Source organism: Bolinopsis microptera, chromosome 7 (assembly GCF_026151205.1).
Source record: "Bolinopsis microptera isolate Bmic1 chromosome 7, MBARI_Bmic_1.0, whole genome shotgun sequence".
NCBI lineage: Eukaryota > Metazoa > Ctenophora > Tentaculata > Lobata > Bolinopsidae > Bolinopsis > Bolinopsis microptera.
Window position 1 is genome coordinate 14,418,985 of NC_087078.1, and position 16,563 is coordinate 14,435,547.

A 16,563-nucleotide genomic window follows, 5' to 3' on the forward strand; every position below is an offset into this window, starting at 1 on the left:
TTAGTACAATTACCGTTTGAAATTAGATATACCAACAATGTAAATTCTTCAAAATTCTCAAGAAAGTCCTTTTTATACGTCATCTAGGTTATGAAAATATGTGGTGCATACATGTTTTCAACTTAACAAAGCGATATAGAAGAGAAAATGCTGTGAACTGAAAATGAAAACATACAAAGTACTTTATACTCACCAGAAAACAAAGAAGTCCAAAGTGTGGCAGGTAGTTTTATGTTATAAACATCTGATAGTTTCTAAAGTAAAAAAAGAAGACCACTCAATCTCAATTGGATTGGTTATGTATAAAGTCTATACTTCAAAAACAAGTTTCACAAATTCAGCTATTGCCCGCTCCAGTTGAATCACTATGAAATGTTTTGAAACGTTTATTGATAAAGCATGCAACAATTACTTACGAGTGTAATATTTTGATTACTGTTATTAAATATTCCTGACATGTTTTCTCACACGATAAGTACATTGCAGGATGGTGTGCTGAAAGAAGTAAACAACACAAAACTCTCTCTTATCGCTGATAACGGTCGTCACGTGGAATCTGTCTTTACTAAATCGGAGAATATTATCGTTGGAGATGAGATTGAGAGCGATGGACATCTTATACTCATTGATGTAAGCATCTTAAATTACTCACTTCATTTATCAGCATCTTTACATAAGGGGGAACTAGAAATCTTTAATCTCTGTAAGAAATACCTCTGGTACTCTTTTTTTCGAATCTGAGTTGTAGTGATGTTACTGTTAAAAGCGATTCTTCTAGAGATTAACGTGACCTTATGTAACTTTTGTCTTTTGGGGTTCTATAATATTCTCAGATATCTTCTTGTCACGAACCTGATTACTATAGGCATGATTATATATGGTCTTATTGGTACGAGAATTAGCGTAGGAAATTGGAAGGAATTCATATATCAGTCAAAGAGCCTTTCAGGTTAAACATCATACTTCAAATCCATAACTGTATTTGATTTAAGAAAGCATACAATATAAATATTATATACATTCCTATACCTCATATATTGAAAATGAATATAAATTCAATATACATGTTACAGTAGCATAATATACCATGTTCGGCATGTACCTGTAACCTGATCGGGGTTGAGATTAGGGGCCGGCAGGATGAGAATATTCTAAGGGTTACAGCTTCGTGTCGGTTATTTTAGTGCCACATCATAATTGTGGCATGATAACGTTAAACTTGATTATATTATACCTTATAATCTTACATAATGTATTTTTTACGTTCGTTTTGTATAAGGAAAAACGATTTATTCTAAACAGTGCTCATGTACATTGAGCAAGAGCGGTCGCGTGCAATGAATAAGTTATAGGCAAGAATAATCGCACGCTATAAATTTAGCTTGTTCAACATCTATTTAAAATTACTAGCACGAAATCGTTCATGAATAAATTATACAATTTGAAATTAAAATTTGTGAACGCTATCGTTCAAATACCTTCAAACATTACATTTTAAGGATATTGCCAAAGAAAACAGTGAGCCCAGCACAATTACAACTACAAGATCCAATAAAGAAGCCGGGATTCGTCACCGAGCTCCCCCAATACGTCCAAAGTTTGTTTCCAAAAAGTTCACCCCTCCCGCTATGAGACGATATCCTGTTGTTGTTAACGAGGATTCTAACACACAGAGCAGACAGGAACAACATAGTGAGAATAACAACTTATTATTGGGGAAGTTTCAGTCGAGAAAGGTTTGTTTAAAACTTCCGATTGTAATCTAGGTTTAAACTGTCTTTATTATTTTATCAGTCTCCGTTTGACAGTAGAATAACGTGTAGCAAGCTTTCATTACATGGTTCTAAGAGATATTTTCCATGTAATTCTTTCATTTTCACCAGGTGGTACGAAACAGACCTAGTTTAGTGACGTCACTTTCTCGAACATTCCAATCAACATCAGAAAGTTCCAATGGTAGAGCGCCCTTCGATCAGTCCTCATCATCCTCACAGATCAGTAGTTATATTACACCGAACATATCCTCAGAACGTTCTGAAAAAGGTTTGGAACTAAGAGAGATTGACAGTGATCTGAGTGTACTATTAGAAATGCCTGGTTCACAAAGAGGAACTGTCACATTATCTAAACAATGTTTCCGTGAGGTTCCCAACATTCCTTACATTCCTTCAACTCCTGCATTCACAGAACAACGATCGATTGAAAGTATCTTCAAAGTTTTAAACGGTGCATCTAGTGGCTTGTCTCCAATGAACAACAAATCTACTTCTAAACCGGATGTAACATTTGAGAAGATTCCAGAAGAGCATCGTGAACAAAAAGTTTCAGAAAAACTCCCAGAAATCCCTTCAACTTGTAACTTCGACGCATTCGACGACTCTATTTTCAGTCCGTCTCCTCCAAAAGGATCCTCTGGACTTTCTAAAATTTCTCAGGATAACAACCAAAGTTTTTCTTCTTCACTCGAAGGGTTTATCGATAACAAAATTGAAGAAATTGCAAGAACTGTCCCAGAAAAACACAACCAAAAGATAAAACCCACTGACCACGATGCTCTGAAAGTTAATTCTGGTAATAAAAATGAAGATATGGCGGCCGTCAGTTGTTATGAAACCGTTGATTATTTCGATATATTTGGCGACGATGACGGAAAAGCGGAAACTTTTGGTCCAACAGTGCTACAACTTTCAACCCAAGAAGGTTCAAAAGTAGGGAAGAATACAACGCAGGAAGAAACTGTTAGTACAGAAAACAGAAACATCGAGGAAGATCAGATTACGAATAACGGGATGAACAGTACTTTTGATGATTCTTTTGATGTTGATATTCCTTCTTGTAGCATGTGGGATATTGGAGAGGAACTTGCAGAAGAAGTTGTAGGTGGAGAGGTTGTAAGGGAAGAGGTTGTGAGGGAGGAGGTTGATAATGAGGAGGCTGAGCTAGAAAGACAGTCCAAACGGAGAAAACTGGGGAATGTGTTTAGAAATCCAAGGTAATTTTTGGAAATACCTCTTCATGTTATTATTTTTCCAAACCATATCCTAAAAAGACCACTTACTTTTTCGCCGCTCTAAGTTCACGAAGATTAACAAAGCAACTATCTTACATGTTCAAACCTCAGGACAGTCACGGCTGCTGTTGAAAAACCGGCCCAGAGAAGATTCACAGTTCCATTTGCTGGTGGTGGCCAGTTCCTGGACAAAGAATCCAACTGCCAATTGATCAAACATGAAGTAAGTACGATAGTACCGTGGCAAAGTTGACATTTTTGTCTGCTTTGCGTAGGCCGCAAGACCAATTTATCGCGCCAACTTGTCCTTTATGTAGTAAAATCTCGTGTTTTCTACGCGCATTTATAGAATTCACTACATGCACTGTTCTTGATTTGAGATGACTGTTTGAGTGCCCACGAATCACGATGCATCTCTATTGATTTGATGATTGCTGACTTCTCAATTCATAGAACGGTTTACACTTTACATGCTGCATATCTGACTGTCCACTCAAATGTATGGGGGGGGGGGGGGGGGGTGAAACCCCCTCCCAATCACCAATGTAGCCTCTCTAGTGGTTATTACGATGTTGATTTGAACAGTTGATGATAATTTATTGTGTAAGTAACAACCGACTATTCAAATACCAAAATGCTGTAAATAATTACAATTAAACTATTTCAGTTGAAGTTTGGTAAAGAGCCTCAAAAACGACATCACCTAATTCCTGAATCGTTTTCTTCACCGAGTCATTACAAAACCACAATGCTAGATGTTATTTATGGTATGCGCCTTTGATAATTAGTTGGAATTCAAATCATGTAGGGTTTACTTAAGAAATCTATGTTTAAATAGCGAACTTAACCAACCAGTTATTTCATGTGCGAATTGGCACAATTACCATATATAGAACTTGATTTTATGTTTTTTTAAATGTATCTTTCAAGTCCAAAATGTTGAAATGTTGAGAGCCATACCATATCATTTCAGAGCATCTTAACGTGAGTTTAGCAAAGGTATGTGAGAGATACTCCCGGCTAACAGAACAGACGAACACAGACACAAATACTCCAGCAGTGAAGTGTCCTCATGGTGCTGCTAAAATATGCACTGTTTCTAAGGATGGTCCTAACAAGGGGCGTCAGTTTTATACTTGCAAAATGAGTAAGTACAATGAGTAAGTACAATGAGTAAGTACAATGAGTAAGTACAATGAGTAAGTACAATGAGTGAGTACCATGAGTAAGTACAATGAGTAAGTACAATGAGTAAGTACAATGAGTAAGTACAATTAGTAAGTACAATGAGTAAGTACAATTAGTAAGTACCGTTTTGTTGCAGCGTATCAAGATTTTTTTGTAAAATGTTGAATCAACTCTAGCAGGGAAGGTGAGCATATGTTCTGAGCTTATTTTCTGAAATTTGGTAAAATGGCTTTATTAAGTTTCTGTTAATTGATAATACCGTTTGTTTCAGAGTCGTGCGATCTATTTAAGTGGGCAGAATCTACTGTTGTTCCAACAAATCCTCAAGAACGATTCACATACTATACTCGTCAGGGTTTGAGGTAAGATAACGTAACCAACTTACTTGATACTTATGTTACTACTAATACAACCGAAATCACCATGGTTACAATCTATCAGATAAATTCGAGATATGCGAAATATTCCAGCATAACCTCAAATCAAACGTCCTCCTCAGCTTGTACAAAGGATGCCGAATAAAGCGGAAACAAAATAGCAATCTGTACATGCTGCAACTTAGTACTCAGGATAAACATGTCAACTATAATAAGGACGATATTTGGATCATTGACTCCGGTAAGACATAGCAAACTCATTGAAATAATTTTCCAACCAAATTTTAATAAAATTCTGATGATATTCCTGTGTACACCGGACGTATTGGTTTGTCAAAGTACAAAATAAGTGTTAAACTTAACTCTTCCCACTTTCAGCTAGTCCTCAGCCGAGTATAATGAAGAGCACATTCTACGGGCCAACTAGCAGTGGTCAGGTGGAACTGAGACTGCTAAACTGCCATGTACCCCGTTGTGGAGCGGCCACTGTCGACGCTTTGCAGGCTCTGCGGGCTGTGGCTGAGTTGGAGATAGTTTCGGCACTAGATAAGATAAACACTTTGCCGTTATTACCTTCTCTAGTATCTAGACGGTGAGTTTGATTTTGTAGATCGTGGAGCATCGTGTTTCATGGATTTGAAGTTGTAGGATAAAAATAAATAAATTAGCTAATTTGCAGTTAAGTATATTGGGTTGAATCTAGCTTTAAAGTTGTTTTCATTAACCCTTCACTTAATCCTTTTAGGCCAGATAACAGCAACAAATTATGTCGAGATATTGTTCTATCAGAGGACACAGAGGAGATATGTATATCCATGTGTAGAGAATACCATCTGAATGAAAAGCAAGAGGAAGCTGTCTTGGCCCTGATTAACTCACTAAAACACGGTATGTGACTTGTGAGTGACAGTAGCACCAAATATAACATTACCTTATTTTGTCTGTTGTTCTGATCATTTGACAATATCCTGATGTAGGATGTTTTTTCCTCTCTCGAATGATCTCGACATAATAATTTCTGTCAGTAAACCATTCAGAATGTATTCAGAGTGTATTCAGAGTATAACAATTATATCTCGTCTGCAGGACCCCCTATACTGTGTGTTCACGGAGTATTTGGTTCTGGTAAGAGCTATCTGTTAGCCGTGATAGTGTTGATCTTGGTTAGAGTTCTGAGTGGACCTCAACATAGACTTCTTATCACTTCTACTACTAATGTGGCGGTGGATAATATCCTTATCAAGTCAGTGTGCAGAATTAGTTATTTGTTTACAATTTTATGGATCGCTGTTTTTATTCTTCTAAGTTGTGATTTAGCCTTGAGTCTGCTCTGAAGGCTTCGATGAATGTATAGTAATAAATTTCTACTAAATGCTCGCGTTTGGAAGCTTCTCCAATGTATTTCTTAAATTTTTCCATAATGCTAGCGTTATTAAGAAATATCAATATAATATCAATAAAATTGAAATCAAACAGATTGTTAGAACTAGGGTTCGAACACTTTGTAAGGGTGGGAAGTGTGAAGAGAATACACAAGAAGATAGCACCCTACGTTCTGCAGCACCAGGACTGTGAAACCAGCAATTTCTTGAAACAGGTAATTGTTTATCTGATACAACTCATAGCTAGATTAATTAACATTTGAGTTTTTTTTGTTAATTATCTTGGTCCGATTAGCTTGAGCTGCTTCGCATGGGAATCATCTGTACAATCTAAATACATAGATATAGAGAGGATTATATATTTTTTAAAATGTGATATACTGTATCCCCAGGATCAGAGCAAGTCAACACTGAGCAGATACCAGGTAGTAGGAACTACCTGTGCATCGTCTCCCTCCGTCTCCCAACATGACATCGTCCTCTTTGACGAGGTTTCGCAGGTCTGTCGGCGTTTAAAGCTATAATCCCTCATCTTGAAAAACTGAATAGTTTGATTACACTTTACAGACAAGAATTTATTGAAAGACGTCTCAGCCACATAGTTGGAGCAATTAAATTACTCTCTCGTCTAAGTAATTAATTGCACATTAATTTACTAATTACTAATTAACTAATTAAATTTAAACAACCAGGTGACAGAACCCTCGTCTCTCTTACCACTGATACACTCGTCCTGCAAACGTCTTCTTCTGGTCAGTCACTATCACTATCATCAGTATTCTTCCCTTGGCCTTGATAGCCTGCTTAGCGCACTCTTAACGTAATATATTGTTGCGATTTATTGAGACTGTGAGACAACTTCTATCTCAAAAGTAGGTATTCAAATCCAAAACCCTCGGTTATTCAGGTAGGTGATCCTCAACAATTACCCCCAACGGTAGAAACCCAGCATGTTGATGGAGGGGGAGCTCAGGGGTTTGGAACAAACACTGTTTGATAGGATGATCAAGCTAGGATACCCTACTGTAGTACTGAAGTTAGTGTTTACCTTGTAGAGAGGGGGTGTAATATAATATCCACTATCCATTTTCGAATGCATACTTCGGTATATTACGTTTTTGACTTTTTGTGCTGAATCTAAAATTACATAATGTTTCAGCACTCAGTACCGCTGCCCTCCGGAGATTTCCTCCATCTCCAGCACCCTCTTCTACTCTGGAGAACTACAAGACGGTAACCCACCCACCTCTGAAGAGACTCTACTACCTGTTCCCCCTCTCACTTTCATTAGTATTCCGGGGTCTGAGTCCGGGTATGGTGAGAGTTACTCTAACAGTGCAGAGGTTAGTGTCTAAGTGAGTGTTTAAGTGAGTGTTTAAGTGAGTGTTTAAGTGAGTGTTTAAGTGAGTGTTTAAGTGAGTGTTTAAGTGAGTGTTTAAGTGAGTGTTTAAGTGAGTGTTTAAGTGAGTGTTTAAGTGAGTGTTTAAGTGAGTGTTTAAGTGAGTGTTTAAGTGAGTGTTTAAGTGAGTGTTTAAGTGAGTGTTTAAGTGAGTGTTTAAGTGAGTGTTTAAGTGAGTGTTTAAGTGAGTGTTTAAGTGAGTGTTTAAGTGAGTGTTTAAGTGAGTGTTTAAGTGAGTGTTTAAGTGAGTGTTTAAGTGAGTGTTTAAGTGGTTGATCCCGAGAATAGCTGGGAAACAAAATCATCGTTCCTGGAGTTAATTACACAAATTAATTCTAGTACAGTAAAGATATTTATGTAATAAGGAGTTTTGTGCAGGTGAAAGCTATTTCTGAGTTGTTAGAAGTGTTGGTTAACAAGATTAAAGTCCCCAAAGACGATATAGCCATCATAACACTGTATCGTGGTCAGGAATCCTTGCTCAAGAATGAGCTGCCTGGTTCAAAGTCTCTTAAGGTATGCGATTAATTCACATAATTTGCATATTAGCTTTCGGCGTCGTTCACTTCCGGACACACTAATGTCTACTATACGAGTTACATAATTATAATTTATGTTCCTTTTGCTTTGTTTGAGATCTTATTTAATATCTACTCTAGAGTTAAGATATTATATCTACTCTTCCAAACTATCCGCAGATATCCACGGTAGATGCAGTTCAGGGTGCAGAGAAAAGTGTGATTATCCTGTCTTGTGTAAGAACTTCAAGAATTGGGTTTGCTGATTGTCCGAAGAGAGTGAACGTGGCTCTCACTAGAGCCAGACATCATCTTATCATATTGGGTTAGGATAGGATATTTGTAATACTTGATGACTTACGGTTGTCATACTTCGTCAATTTGAAACCATTTAACACAGTAACTATATCTCAAATCTAAATTATTTATGTAATTCCAATTTAAAAGGAGATATTGTGTGCTATAAATAATTATATAATATTTCAGGTAATTTATTTTAAAAGCACCCCAAAAGCATTTTCATTAACCAAGTATTAACACCCCGCGTCGCTCCCAGGAAATATTAAGATGTTGAGTACGAACCAGTTGTGGGGGAAAATAATCCAGACATGTGCTGATAGAGGGGTGGTACTGACACAGTCAGATATACTGGCAAAACTCCAGTAGTAAGTGCCAGTAAGTAACTAACTCCCCGTACCAGTGCTGATCAGTACCTTTGAATAGAAATTACATCGAGTGAAAGAAACGATATTTCTCAATTTTTCACATCAATTTTTTCCAATATGTTTGTAATTTTGTTGCAATTTTTAGTTTATTTTCAATGCAAGTTAACATCAACTTGTTAAGTGTTAGTTTTACTTTCTCAGTTATCAGATTTTATAATGTTTATAACTTTTCTTGGATTAGATTGAATGTTAATTTTTCAATATAAATTTGTATATTTTGCTATTTTTGTGAGGTTGCCATGTTTCGTATGTGTTAAAATAGCTGATCTATGACTTTATTGATTATTATTTTCTATTAATATATTAAACCCACAAAGTTAAAAAACTAACCTCCAATATGTACCAACATAACAACCTTGCCAGTTTAGGATTATGAATTCAGATGGGTGAAAAGAGAACACATCGTACGGGAACACGTACCGTGCTTGACACTGCACAGCGGAAACTGCGTCTTAAGCGCTTTATTGAGTCCCTTGATAAAGACAACTTTCAAGAGGATATTAATATCAGCACAGCTAGACTTCCCGCTTTTGAAGAGAAACCTGTTACTAAAAAGAGGAAGAAGACAACGAAAAGGAGATTCCCAAAATCATTTCAGGTAAAAGTTTACATATACAGCTGAATATTATATACTATATTGAACCATTGAATAATGTATCATTTCAGCATAAATTCCTTACAAATATGATATATTTGGTTCATAAATGTAAGCCTTGAATAATTTAATGGGAGGGTCATTCCACACTCATCATTCTTGTCTCTCAGGCGTTACTAGAAGACCCAGTGAACAGTTCGGACGTCTCACAGTACAACTCCGCCCAAGTTCCCGTTTCCCGAATTCCCGCCAGAAACTTCTGCTCGGTATGTGGGTACCGGGCCTGTTACAAGTGCATAGTATGCGGGACTAAATATTGCTGCTTAAAATGTGGACAAACTCATTCTGAGACCAGATGTCTAAAGTGGGCTTGAAGTTGAGTGTTTGCCACTAATTATAAGTGATAAAATGTATCATTATTGTGAAGTTTTAGTGAGTGTGCAGCTCCTGTTTTACTTTGGTTGTCGTTCAGAATAATCATATGAACCCTACGAGAAGCGTTGGAAACCTTAAGCACAGACAGAAAGCTCTTGGAACGGCTGCTGGACAGTTGTGCCCCTTCTCACCCAATCTAGATCAAGTTACCATTTAAGGGGGCGCAACCGTCGGTAGGCCTTTGGAACAAAGACAGCGACCAGGTCGAGAGTTCAAACGAGTGGGACGGAAAGAGTTGTGACATCGCAGATTGGATTATATACTGCAAATGCAATCTGCAATTTACTGCCATCATTAATGATTAACCTGAACTGCCCTATTTGCATTCTCATGACTAATAAGTAAATATGCATAAATTAGCATAAATTAGCTAATTAATTGTAACATAAAGGCAGATAGTACAATTGTGATATATCCATGCTTTTCAGTACAAGTTAGAACGAAGTCTTCATGTTATGACTAATGTGTTCATTTACTCATCATGTATTGCTTCATTTTTAGTTTACTGTGAGAAGAGATTATGATACTTGTTTTACTCCAAAGTTTGGCCGGATTGTTAATTTGGGTTTAAAAAAAAAAAGTTTTTCAAGTACGTCAATCTTGTTAAATTAATCTCGATCTTTAACAGTAACCAGCACATCAGAATGATGTCCCGTCTTGCTAACAATATCCCTGCTTTGCGTAAACTGAGCAGGGATATTGTAGCCGCCCCCTTGTTTTCCAGCATGGCAGAAAGGCCCCCGTTCAGGCCAGAGGACCATGGTCTTGACAAAGAGTTCCGGCTCACCGACTTTACTAAGATGAAAGGATGAGGCTGCAAGGTATTCCTTTTAAGATTTGTTACTGTGCTCGTTTGTGTATTTCTGCAGAATAGTACTGAACTCGCTGATTATTGATGAAGTTAGTCATTTGCTCAATTAGTCGCGATTGATTGTGTTCTCTAATTCTCCATAACTACATAGTATGGATTTATGTTACATCATCCTTAGATCGTGCTCCCTACTGAGTGTCAGAATATCACAAACTGAGTTCGAAATACTTAAACCTTGTAACTCCAACAATTCCAGATAAAAACTAAAGTCTGAGTAATCACTTAATCAGCTAACATAACATCTCTCTCCTCCCATGTTTAAAACCACCGCCTCCCTCCCCCAGGTACCGCAGGCAGAGCTGCTCCTCTACCTGCAATCACTTGCACCCTCCTCTCCTCTCCTCTCCGGCGACAACTCCTCCATCGGTATTGGTCTGGACTCCTGTGTCCTGCCTACTCGGCACCCTGGTATCTCTCTCGTTGAGACCACTGACTTTTTCTACCCGCTCATAAACGATCCATATCAAATGGGAAAGGTGGCGTGTGCCAATGTGTTGAGTGATTTGTATGCGATGGGTGTGACGGAGGTTGATAACATGTTACTGTTGTTGGGGATAGCTAAAGAGTTGTCAAATGAACAACGAAAGGTTGTTATTCCCATGATTTTGGAGGGTTTTAGAGATCTTGCTAAGGAAGCTGGAGTGAGTATTAACGGTGGTCAAACTGTTGTAAACCCCTGGATGATTATTGGTGGTGTTGCTACTTCTGTGTGCACTAAGGACGAGATTATCATGCCAAATCAAGCTGTTGCTGGTGATAAGATTGTACTGACGAAACCACTTGGAACTCAAGTTGCTGTTAATCTGCACCAGTGGATGAATCTGGGAACTCCATCTTGGAACATAGCCAAGGATCTTATTTCAGAGGAGGATGTGATAAAAGGATTTGAAGACGCAACAATCTCCATGACAACACTAAACTTAGCAGCTGCACGACTCATGCACAAGTATGGTGCTCACGCCGCAACTGATGTCACAGGATTCGGCATCCTCGGACACTCCAGAAACCTGGCAGAGTTCCAAACTGCTGATGTCGACTTCTCCATCCACACTCTTCCCATATTCGCTCGCTTCACGGAGGTTTGCAAACAGCTGATCGAAAAGGGTGGTAGGAACTTCAAGCTGTTACAAGGCCTGTCCTCCGAGACTTCGGGTGGTCTGTTGGTGTGTCTGAGTGGTGAGTCTGCGGAGAAGTTTGTAGAGGAGGTGAAGAGTGATGGTGGTAAGGCTTGGATTGTGGGGGATGTTGTGCCAGGTACTAAAACATCACGTATTTCTGAGAATCCTAATATCATTGAGGTGACTTACTAATTTAAGTGATTTTTGATAAATATTCCTCATTTTTGTTGAGCAGATAATTAAATTCAGATGAATTTCATCATAAACTATTGGTTATGACAAATTAATTTATTGGGAGGTATTTATTTTAAAATCATCACTTTTTACCTTTCATTTTTGTGTTTATTTAAATTTTACATTTTTAATTTCTTTCTAGAATAATTTGTCACTGATGGTGAGCAGACTGTTTGTGACATTGATTGGTAATCTTAATGACGATTCAGGAGAAAATCCTCAATCGGATCTCTTTTATTTGATGACAATTACCAAACTTCTTGAATTGAATTGTGTGTTTTTCTCGTCTCTGAAACTTTTAAATATTTTGATGATATTGTTTCTTGCTCTGGAACTAAATTTTCCAATCAATTGAACTTATCTTATGACTGACAGAGCCAAAGTTCAAGTTTTTCATGTCCCCTGATTTTAATTATATAATCGGAACCGAAAGATAATATCTGGCTAAATAACAATTTGGGACAGAAAATTCTAAGGTGTCAAACAACGATCACTATTTTATCTAAAATTAACCAATCAGTGACCCTCCATTACAACTATTCTATAAATATTTATTACGATTTCAACTTTATTCGCTGAAATCCTAACATTGGTATATTATTCTAACGTACTTAATATCTTTAGTTCAATGAATGGGTGATGAAGCTGTCACGTTACTGAGCAGTGCTGCTAACGGAATAATACCAACACCCACCGCCGCCCTCAAAGAAGCGGTGATTGAACCTCAGCCATCATCGTCAACCTCTAACATCAATGAAGAGGTGACAGAGAGCCAACCAACAATCTCAGTCCAAGATGAGGAGATAGAACCTCAGCCAAGAACCCGGCTATGCGCTGAATCCAAACCTAATGACCCGTTTCTTACACGGCCTCGAAGCAACGCATCAGACTATGTCAAAAACCCGCGGAGTCCTTCATCAAGTATTGATCTGGGCAGAAGTGAGGACGGCGAAAAAGATCCTCTACAGAATGGGGTCCCAGCGAAATTGAACCTGGAGGTTACTGGCAACCTTACAAAATCCAGCTCTTTAAACGGCAGTTCAACGTCTGTGGACGACGTAAAGGTGGTCGTTGAGGACAATGATGACGTGATCATGGAATCCCCCTCAGTACACCAAAAGGAGTTCTCCCCTGAGGTCTCCTCCGAGTTGTCATCCGAGTTTACAGCCGAGACTGGAGTTCCAAAAGAGGAATATGTCCTTTCTGGGACTGGATCTGGTGGTTCTGTTGGTGGATCTGGAGGTTCTGTGGGCTCTGAACCGGAGCCTGGTGCGTCTCTGGAACCGGTGGTGAGGACTAGTTCAGGGTGCGATCTTCTACTTGTTACCCCAGGTAATACACTCTTTGAGGTGAATTATGTGTTATTACCTGATTGTTTTATGTCTATTGTTATAGTACAACAAGTAACTTGTTGTGTTCAAATTTAGAGTGCAACTTGAGGGATTATTTTCATGCAAGTAAAATGATATGGATTGTGAATATTTTAATTATAGACAAAAAACTTTTATCCCGACGGTCACTATAACTACCCATTGAACAGATGTCAAGAAAGCACGCAAATGTGTTTGCCACATTGAAATTGCAATTTAGCCTCATTAGACTCAGTTTACGGACACAGCTGCCATTCTGTTTAACTAGTGTCAAATAACTCTTTACTCTTTAGTTAGTTTATACATGCATGCTAGCATGTACTTCGAGGTTTTTATTGCACAGGATTGTGGTGCACCATATGGGTGTATAGCTCAGTGGTAGAGCAATCGACTGCAGATCGATAGGTCCATGGTTCAACTCCGTGTGCGCCCTCTACTTTTGATTTTATGTATTTGCTACAATAAGGTCTTATTTGTTATATTTATGAATGGGATGAGGCTAGCAAGCTAGTGAGGTGCCGATTACCTTTTATTGTGCAGTACGGCTACCGGCTACGACCCTTTTAGGCTACGGTACAGATTTCACTGAAGCACAGTCCGGACGCTACTTCAAGCATTATATACACTCGTTTTATTCCGAAGCTGTAATGAGAGCTTTTAATATTCACATCATGGTTGGATAAGCGACGGCTGCCTTTCAACACCGAGATATTGACCCAGCCCGGATTCGAACTCGCTTCCTCAGGGCTAGTAGACAGGCGGAATAATGGATTAACCAACTGAGCATCTGAGTCAGTGTTAGACACCTCATGGTTTTATACATCTTGCTTTTATTGCACAGGATTGGGTGCACCATATGGGTGTATAGCTCAGTGGTAGAGCAATCGACTGCAGATCGATAGGTCCATGGTTCAACTCCGTGTGCGCCCTCTACTTTCAATTTTATATATTTGCTACAGTCGTCAGTCATCTTTGTCACGCCATACTTGCTGTTAAAAACACTGGTCAAATAGACACATATTACACTGCCTTAAGTAAAAACCGTCCTTATCAGCAAAATATCTAGAAGACAATAATTGGAAATTCGATATGTTATCTGATGTAATCCCCTATTTAAACTTATCAGGTGACACAGTGAGTGACGACGAAGGAAGTGAGACTGTGTCTGAAGCTCCACACCCACCTGATGACTCTACTGATGAATCTGAGGATTTTGGTGCACAGGTATTACAACTATTACCAATAGCAGCATAAAATTTGTAGTACGACTTCTATTTCATATCAATTTCAACTTAGGAAAGGTATTCGATGCTTATACAACGGTCATTGGTCACCTTAAATGACTCTTAAAGTCTGATTGCCAAACTAAACCTCAATATTTACAGGAATACCCTGCGGAATGGTACACGGACCAAAAACACGTGTTCATATTCAGCGAGGCAGGGAAACCAATCTACAGCAGGCACGGCAAAGAAGAGAACATAGTGGGGCTGTACGGGGTGATGCAAGCTCTGCTCAGCTGTGTCCAGGACAACTCTGATGATCTCAGCTGTATCAGGACCTCAAATCGTTTGTTTGTATTCCGGTGTCATCCCCCGCTCATCATGGTTGCTATCGCCCATTTGAACGAGAGTGAGGAGCAGCTGTGTCGACAGTTGAAATACGTTCACCATCAGGCTGTCTTTTTTCTGACTCAGTCCCATATGGCAAGGCTGTTTAAGAACAGACACAACTATGATCTGAGGCGTCAGCTTACCGGACTTCCCAAGTTCTTCAACGGGATCATTCAGTTCGTTGAGGAAGAACACAGCTTTTTGTTAGAATCAATCCGGTGTCTCCCCATGCCACAATCATTGCGGAATGAAGTGACCGCCATCCTTCTCAGTAACCGATGTCCGGAGCTCGTTTTTGCGATTGTGATCTACGAACGACAGATAATCTCCATCGTCCGGCCCAAACAATACGCGGTTACACCACAAGATCTGCACCTCTTGATGAACTACGTGCAGACAGGCAGCACTCGAGGTCATGGTGAGAAATGGGCACCTTGCTGCCTCCCCGACTTTAACGATGGAGGCTACCTTTACATTCACGACTCCTACATCTCTGAAACTACGAACGTGAGCCTGGTTCTTATAACAAACGAACGGGAGCAACACATAACCATGATAGAGTGTAAGCAGAGGATTGTAGATCAGATGGTCGCTCAGAAGACAATGGAAAAGTTGGAGGCTGTGCTAGTCAGTCCGTTCGTCTGCTCGGACACCAAGATACCCCACCTCCATCACTTTATCTACAAGAGTCGGAGCTCCCAACAGCTGGTGAGTCCCGAGTACACGGCTCCGTACAATTCGGACGAGGACCGGAGACTTTTACATGCTAAATACTGTCAGGTCCATGACAAGCTTCATCACAGTGATCACAAAATATCGATTTACTACGACATTGACGCCCGGGAGTCCGTTGTTGGGTACCTGATGTCTAATTCGGAGATTTATTGCACGTTTTCGCCGTTTGTGACGAGGCCTGTTGCGTTGAATAACATTGATAAATTATTAAAGTGGATCCGCCGAGAAGAGAACAGATTCTTCATTCTTGGTTCTGGGGTTTACTGAATTGGTAATCTTAATTTTTGATCACTAATAAACTACTTTTTTGAGATTAAAAGAAACCGCCGGCCATCTAGTTACTAAATACTAAATTATTGGTTAATTTTGCGCATTAGGATGATTTCACTTATGACTAATTTGTCTCCAGCATGATTATAACTTGAACACGTCTTGATCATCCAATTTATGTTCCACCTGAAAGTAAAACGACATGGTGGCAGGCCCAAAATCAATTTCATGTCAAGATCCACATCATTGAGGGGGTACTAATATCGGTACAGCGATCACACAGAGATCACACAATCGCCTCAACTCATAACTATTACAGGTTGTTCATTCTGAACCACCTTGTATACATCGTACGCGTTAGCTCCAATGCGGGTCATTGGTTTATGTCTTGCTCGTTTTCCTGCATTTATCGCATTCCATCCGCAAATAATCGTGATACCTTTTACATTGATCGTTATTTTGTCGTGTTAAAGTTTGATTTCGATGACATCTTGTTAAGTTAATGTGTAAGATTGGAAATGTATAATCTTAAATGTTTTATTTTTACGTCCCTTTGTTTTGCATCTGTCATCACTTCAGATCTCTTTTATTTCATGGTTTAAAAGCTAAGCAATGATCTTTAACTGATGAAGCTTACAAACTCCGTTCTAACGGTTGCATTGTTATGTTAACATTTCAACGCCAATTAATAAACAAACTACAATCAATTAATGTATTAATAAA

At 38.8% G+C, this 16,563-nt stretch overlaps 4 protein-coding genes and 2 non-coding genes across 7 annotated transcripts; all 6 read left to right on the forward strand.

Annotated features, from left to right (window-relative positions):
- The first annotated feature begins 85 nt into the window (after positions 1-85).
- On the forward strand, positions 86-8,623 carry LOC134818992 (5'-3' DNA helicase ZGRF1-like). Of its 2 annotated transcripts, XM_063828740.1 has the most exons (21): positions 86-223; positions 487-630; positions 1,500-1,736; positions 1,884-2,992; positions 3,122-3,233; positions 3,678-3,777; positions 3,984-4,157; positions 4,470-4,560; positions 4,698-4,816; positions 4,954-5,167; positions 5,321-5,463; positions 5,662-5,818; positions 6,052-6,172; positions 6,350-6,457; positions 6,650-6,709; positions 6,865-6,894; positions 6,926-6,993; positions 7,117-7,300; positions 7,735-7,872; positions 8,055-8,199; positions 8,431-8,623. In XM_063828740.1, the coding sequence occupies exons 1-21, from the start codon at positions 164-166 to the stop codon at positions 8,538-8,540; spliced, it is 3,624 nt and encodes a 1,207-aa protein (XP_063684810.1). In that variant the 5' UTR covers positions 86-163; the 3' UTR covers positions 8,541-8,623. The 2 variants fall into 2 exon arrangements, with proteins under 2 accessions (XP_063684810.1, XP_063684809.1); XM_063828739.1 differs by lacking the exons at positions 7,117-7,300; positions 7,735-7,872; positions 8,055-8,199; positions 8,431-8,623 and having other exon boundaries at positions 6,869-6,975.
- On the forward strand, positions 8,477-9,659 carry LOC134818994 (zinc finger HIT domain-containing protein 1-like). The gene is made up of 3 exons (XM_063828742.1): positions 8,477-8,549; positions 8,963-9,197; positions 9,365-9,659. Exons 2-3 carry the CDS (start codon positions 8,982-8,984, stop codon positions 9,566-9,568), a joined length of 420 nt encoding a protein of 139 aa, XP_063684812.1. The 5' UTR covers positions 8,477-8,549; positions 8,963-8,981; the 3' UTR covers positions 9,569-9,659.
- Positions 9,660-10,261: 602 nt separating this feature from the next.
- On the forward strand, positions 10,262-12,122 carry LOC134818993 (selenide, water dikinase 3-like). The gene is made up of 2 exons (XM_063828741.1): positions 10,262-10,450; positions 10,785-12,122. Exons 1-2 carry the CDS (start codon positions 10,274-10,276, stop codon positions 11,808-11,810), a joined length of 1,203 nt encoding a protein of 400 aa, XP_063684811.1. The 5' UTR covers positions 10,262-10,273; the 3' UTR covers positions 11,811-12,122.
- A 343-nt stretch (positions 12,123-12,465) lies between these two features.
- On the forward strand, positions 12,466-16,386 carry LOC134817735 (protein SAND-like). The gene is made up of 3 exons (XM_063826980.1): positions 12,466-13,184; positions 14,349-14,446; positions 14,608-16,386. Exons 1-3 carry the CDS (start codon positions 12,485-12,487, stop codon positions 15,835-15,837), a joined length of 2,028 nt encoding a protein of 675 aa, XP_063683050.1. The 5' UTR covers positions 12,466-12,484; the 3' UTR covers positions 15,838-16,386.
- Positions 13,584-13,655, forward strand: Trnac-gca (transfer RNA cysteine (anticodon GCA)). The gene has a single exon. It is a non-coding gene; the product is annotated as a tRNA-Cys (tRNA).
- Trnac-gca (transfer RNA cysteine (anticodon GCA)) lies at positions 14,081-14,152 on the forward strand. Its single transcript has one exon. It is a non-coding gene; the product is annotated as a tRNA-Cys (tRNA).
- Positions 16,387-16,563: the final 177 nt, after the last annotated feature.

Bases quoted from the DNA above. Each gene is read 5' to 3' on its own strand.
- LOC134818994 (XM_063828742.1), top strand. From the start codon at position 8,982: ATGGGTGAAAAGAGAACACATCGTACGGGAACACGTACCGTGCTTGAC. The intron at 9,198-9,364 runs GTAAAAGTTTAC...CTTGTCTCTCAG, and splicing joins GATTCCCAAAATCATTTCAG to GCGTTACTAGAAGACCCAGT.
- LOC134818992 (XM_063828740.1), top strand. From the start codon at position 164: ATGAAAACATACAAAGTACTTTATACTCACCAGAAAACAAAGAAGTCC. The intron at 3,234-3,677 runs GTAAGTACGATA...AAACTATTTCAG, and splicing joins GCCAATTGATCAAACATGAA to TTGAAGTTTGGTAAAGAGCC. The intron at 6,895-6,925 runs GTAGAAACCCAG...ATGGAGGGGGAG, and splicing joins CTCAACAATTACCCCCAACG to CTCAGGGGTTTGGAACAAAC.
- LOC134817735 (XM_063826980.1), top strand. From the start codon at position 12,485: ATGGGTGATGAAGCTGTCACGTTACTGAGCAGTGCTGCTAACGGAATA. The intron at 13,185-14,348 runs GTAATACACTCT...TAAACTTATCAG, and splicing joins TCTTCTACTTGTTACCCCAG to GTGACACAGTGAGTGACGAC. The intron at 14,447-14,607 runs GTATTACAACTA...CAATATTTACAG, and splicing joins CTGAGGATTTTGGTGCACAG to GAATACCCTGCGGAATGGTA.